General features: G+C 39.8%; 1 protein-coding gene across 1 annotated transcript; it reads right to left on the minus strand.

The window, feature by feature from the left end:
- Positions 1 to 2,380: 2,380 nt before the first annotated feature.
- Positions 2,381 to 4,435, minus strand: zp2l1 (zona pellucida glycoprotein 2, like 1). Its single transcript, XM_059562250.1, has 8 exons — positions 4,094 to 4,435; positions 3,604 to 3,791; positions 3,436 to 3,533; positions 3,190 to 3,347; positions 2,929 to 3,121; positions 2,714 to 2,861; positions 2,561 to 2,636; positions 2,381 to 2,492 (listed from the first exon to the last, which is right to left on the minus strand). The coding sequence occupies exons 1-8, from the start codon at positions 4,374 to 4,376 to the stop codon at positions 2,416 to 2,418; spliced, it is 1,221 nt and encodes a 406-aa protein (XP_059418233.1). The 5' UTR covers positions 4,377 to 4,435; the 3' UTR covers positions 2,381 to 2,415.
- Between the last annotated feature and the right edge of the window lie 273 nt (positions 4,436 to 4,708).

Raw genomic sequence — 4,708 nt, forward strand, 5'->3', positions numbered from 1 at the left:
ATCACTCTTCATAACATTCTGGAGTATATGCAAATTGCTATTATTAAAACTTAAGCAGCAACTTTTCCAATTTCCAATATTTATGTAATTCTCAAAACTTTTGGCCACGACTGTACAGCCCACCCAGCACTTTCACAGATAGGATGGTTGTTTATAATGAGGTCTGCTTCTTCATAAATTCCCATTTTCATGCCACTGTTATAGCCGAGCCTTATAACTCAGGGTCTTTGATCTAGGCTCCATTATGCTCCATGCTTGATTTCAAGGCAACCCTCAGCTGACCCGGAAAAAAACAGGCTGCACTGAAAGAAAAATGTAAAGGCAAACCTAACTGAAAGGCTTGTTGCATTTTCCACCAATATTTGTTTAAACTAACTTCCTGGATTGCCTTCAGTTAATTGCTGGTAATTTCCTTAGTGTATAATATCACACGTTGGTGCATCATAGAATTAGTCGCTACCCAATTAGCGCTGGGAAGCAAGCTAATAATGTTTTATTGGTTCCAGTTTCAACACCGCATTATTGTTCAGGTTAAAATAGATGGGATATGAACTGGCAGGCTCAGCTCCCCTGATGCTCTAAAATGGTACCATTAAAATTTTCTTGTACCTGGCCTTTCTGGGTAAGCCAGTTAATCAATCACATTTATATCTCTGAGCAGATGTGTGATCCCAAATTATAGAGAACACTGCAAAGTGTAATGTATAAAAATCTAGAAAATGGTTAATAAAAATGCAAATGCATATTTGCAAATAAATAATGAGTGAATATTTTAACATTCCATGTCTTTACTAAACTGACTAGTGGCAATGGTATGTGTAAGGCACTGTATGGCTATTAACACAAAAAGTTAGGAAACAAAATTTGCAAGCAAATGTGCAATGGATTACCATTTAAAAATGGTAAAATCATGAAAATAACTGCCAGCAGCTTTAACCTTCATAATTCTCTCTGGAGCCTGTTTCCCAGATTCATTATTGCACTACATCAACTTTGATATTTTTATTCTACGCTTAATTCCCCAGTGACTCATACTGAGAGCAGAGAGTAAGATGATTTGTAGTTCCTACATAGGACATATCCGTCATTTGCGAGTATTGACACACTTTATTCAATCATCAGGTCTCTATTAAATGTATACCAGAGTTGGGCACCATTCAGAATTGGATTGAGATAGCATTTTAAATTTGTTGGATTAGTTTTTGAACTAAGGATGCTGAACTCTGCAATGCCATGATTAAATTTTTAAACTAAGGAAGTATAATTAAGATTAACCAAAATTTGAAAGTTTAAATCTTGGCGTTTTGGTTAAGCAAACTACACAATTAGATATTCCTCTGAACTAGATCATCTTCCTGTGGTGTGTGGTTAGTTCCACTCAAACTCTAACTCATTGTAAGGGAGCTCATTCTGAATTTTGCACAATACGGACAACCAGAAACCATACAACTTCATAAGTTTTCAATAGGGTTTCTCAACAACACCGCTAATGAGTGACTTAATGAGCTGTATTTGGCACAGATTGTTCAATAAAAACCCATCACCACCAGAGTTCACTTCCTTTTACACATAACTGAAGTGTAAGAAGGGATTGTCAATCACATTTTCTGCAAGACACGCCACTGTCAGCAAAAGACCAGGGATCCCTGGACATGCAAATGACATGGTGTTCAAAAAAAAAAAAACCCTAAACTCTGCCAGGATTCAATCAGCGGATGCCACAGAACAACCAGAGCAGTTCACAAAACTGTGAGCTTTTACTGTACCATTAGCCCATTGTATTTTTGTAATTAGCCATTTAATACTTAGAGTGTTGAGAACAATATAATTATCCACTGCAATTGTGAACTGGGGCTTTGTGTTCACACCATTGAATGAATAACTAATGTCCTCATAGAGGAGATGCTGATAACTCCAAAACAGTCTGGTAATGCAAATGTTCGAGGCATTTCTCCTTAAACATGAGGAAGTGACAAGCTATCAATTCAACTTTCAAAAATAATAGCTGCCTTAAGCACCTCATTGATTTTGAAACCATGTTATTTTCCCCCCTTCAAATCATGTTGCAAAGTGTATTTACTTGTGCTACTTTAAGGGTATGAAGGTTGTCCATAACATTGGGTTTGTTGCAACAACACTTTAAATCTGGACACCCTAGACACAGCATCTGGGCTATATGTGAGCTTAGAATCAATTAAAAGTCACAGATCTTATACGGAATGAAAAACACCTCCAGGGTGTATGGGAGTAGAACAGAGCACAAACATTCCATAGTACAAGACAACCGGTTTTGAGGGAAATACCAAGCAGGAGGAAAAAAAAAAAAACCTTGCCTCTTGAGCAGATCTGTAAAAGAGAGAACTGATATGATCCGAAAGGGTTTCAGAATCCATACAAAATTTATTGCAGAAGGAGTCAGAGAAAGTGAAAGATAACTTTTCCACTGGAGACAACTATAGGGATACCATCTTCTGGTGTCTCAGCATCTCTCCCTACAAGAGACAGAAGTCAGAAAGGGGCTCAAGTATGCCACAGACTATTAAACACAAGTAACACTCACTCCTCCTGTTGCAACGCTGAACACAAGATTCTGCTGCAGTTGGGGTACAAACTGATGTGCTGCAGTGAATGAAAACCTAGTAGAGAACATGTTTTAGACCAAGTAAAGCCAGATACAAAAAGGGTTTGAAAATAGAGGAAGAGTGAGAAGTACCGTCTCCTTCAAGGGAGCAAAAGTTGTAGGTTCCACAAACATGAACATTTGTAGTACAAATCGTTTGTAGTGAGTCGGAAACTGCAGGCCTGAAGACCCATCCACAGGGATCAGTGTAGTCAGATAGTGGTCATCCTGGTAAGGACAACTGCACAACAGTAGATTAAACAAGTCTCACCAGCAACATTAAAAAAAAAAAAACCTTTAGTGATTACCCATTTACAAGAAGATCCCACTGGGGCAGACTCTGAGGGTCAGGGTTTGAGGTTGCCCAGCAGCGACCCAAAGTCAGAACAATGTTGGGGTCAGTCCTCCCTAGAATGTGCACTTCAACATAGATTGGCTCCCGCAGTACTTTGGTCACAGGATACTCCGCGTCACCATAGTATGACGAGTATGCTTGATCTTCTACACAAGTCAGACAACACATTCAGATCTAGCCCAGTTTCAGAGGGACTTGGATAGTGACGCACTACCTTCCACACATCCCTTAGCAGAGCACTGCCCATTAGCCAGTCTAAGTTGCACTCTCAGAGATCCAGGAGCAGCCACAGGAGGTGGAGGAGGAACAATGTTGACTTCAACTACCAGTGCCTCAACACTGGTGCCGGAATATCTACATTGGAAGAGGAGCCTGAAAGGGAAGACTCCCAAGTCAGAAGACATGGACCAACAGTCATGACACCAATCTTAACCTCCCCCCACCTCACACACACACTCACTCATAATGGCTGTCCCTTGTGATGGAGCCTAGAGGTCCAACACTTACTTCATAGGTAGAAGTCATTTTGTTTTCATAGACTAGAAAGTCACCATCCATCTGCAAGGAAGTTAAAGTTAGTATAAAAAGCAGAGTACCGCAAGTGCTACCTAAAGTGTCAGATACCAACCTTCAATGTGGTGCCACAAGCAGTGACCGGGAACTGGTAGATAGCAAAAGCTACAGTGGTACCAACAGGACCACAAGGAGGGTCACTTCCTCCCAAAAGGCTGATAGACTCCAAGCTCATCCTTGGACGTGTTGCATCTCTCATTACCACAACTACAAATTGCGCATCTCTTGTACACTGGACAGTCACTGGAAAAAAATAAAAGAACTTAATTATGAAGACAGGACATGCAACTAGTATTAACCATGATTTACCAGAGCTAAATTGGAAAGAGCTCAGTTTAAGGAAACACATTCCTCACTTGACGTCTGCACAATGAAACATTGCAAATAGGCACTTCAGTTTTCAAAAAGAAACTAAGTTGCTAAAAAGGTCATTCAGGTACACATAAGAGTTTTGCCATGTTCTAAAGGAGTAAAGTATAATTAGGTGGCATTTATGGTTACACCAATACAATTATCAAGTGTCAGATTTTGAAAGTTAAAAATACCTGCTTTGCCATAGTAGCACTGTTGTCCATCAAAACAGCAGTTAACAGCATCACAGTTTGCAGAAGAAATGCCAGGCTCTCCACACTGCACCTTCTCGTTGTCTTCCACATTACACTTCTGAAAAGGATCTGCCTGAGGAGCTGTCTGTTTAGCCACAAAACTCGAAGTCTTTTGCCCTGGCCACTGGAAGGCTTGTTGACTTTGTTTCAGTGAAAACGCAGCAAATGAACGACTAGTGATACAAAGTACGACAATTCCCAAGAAACTCCAAAGTGCTGCCATTGTTCCAGCAGAACACAACTTAGCACTCTCAAACAGCTTTTTTTTAAAAAGAGTGATAATTAGCCATTTTGAACATTCTCTCTGCCTTAGTATTTACAACCAATTAGCACCCAGCCCTGATCCATCAAGATTGGCAGTGTTCCTACTGGCCTTACCAGATTTGATAAGCTTTGTTATGCTATGAAACCATTGTACCTGCTCTTACATTTTTAATGTGCTAATTCAATAATTAATCATTTAAGTTCTCATACAAATCAAAGGACTGTTCCATTCAAATGCAAAACATACCCCAAAGTTTAGCAAACATGTTCTCACTCCTTCAGAAAGTGGAT

The sequence above is a fragment of the Carassius carassius genome, chromosome 11 (genome assembly GCF_963082965.1).
Source record: "Carassius carassius chromosome 11, fCarCar2.1, whole genome shotgun sequence".
NCBI classification, from domain to species: domain Eukaryota; kingdom Metazoa; phylum Chordata; class Actinopteri; order Cypriniformes; family Cyprinidae; genus Carassius; species Carassius carassius.

Excerpts from the sequence above, each read along its gene's own strand:
- zp2l1 (XM_059562250.1), bottom strand. The coding sequence starts at position 4,376 with ATGGCAGCACTTTGGAGTTTCTTGGGAATTGTCGTACTTTGTATCACT. Across the intron at positions 3,122-3,189 it reads TGCTAAGGGATGTGTGGAAG|AAGATCAAGCATACTCGTCA; the intron begins GTAGTGCGTCAC and ends TGACTTGTGTAG. Across the intron at positions 2,637-2,713 it reads TTGCTCCCTTGAAGGAGACG|GTTTTCATTCACTGCAGCAC; the intron begins GTACTTCTCACT and ends GTTCTCTACTAG.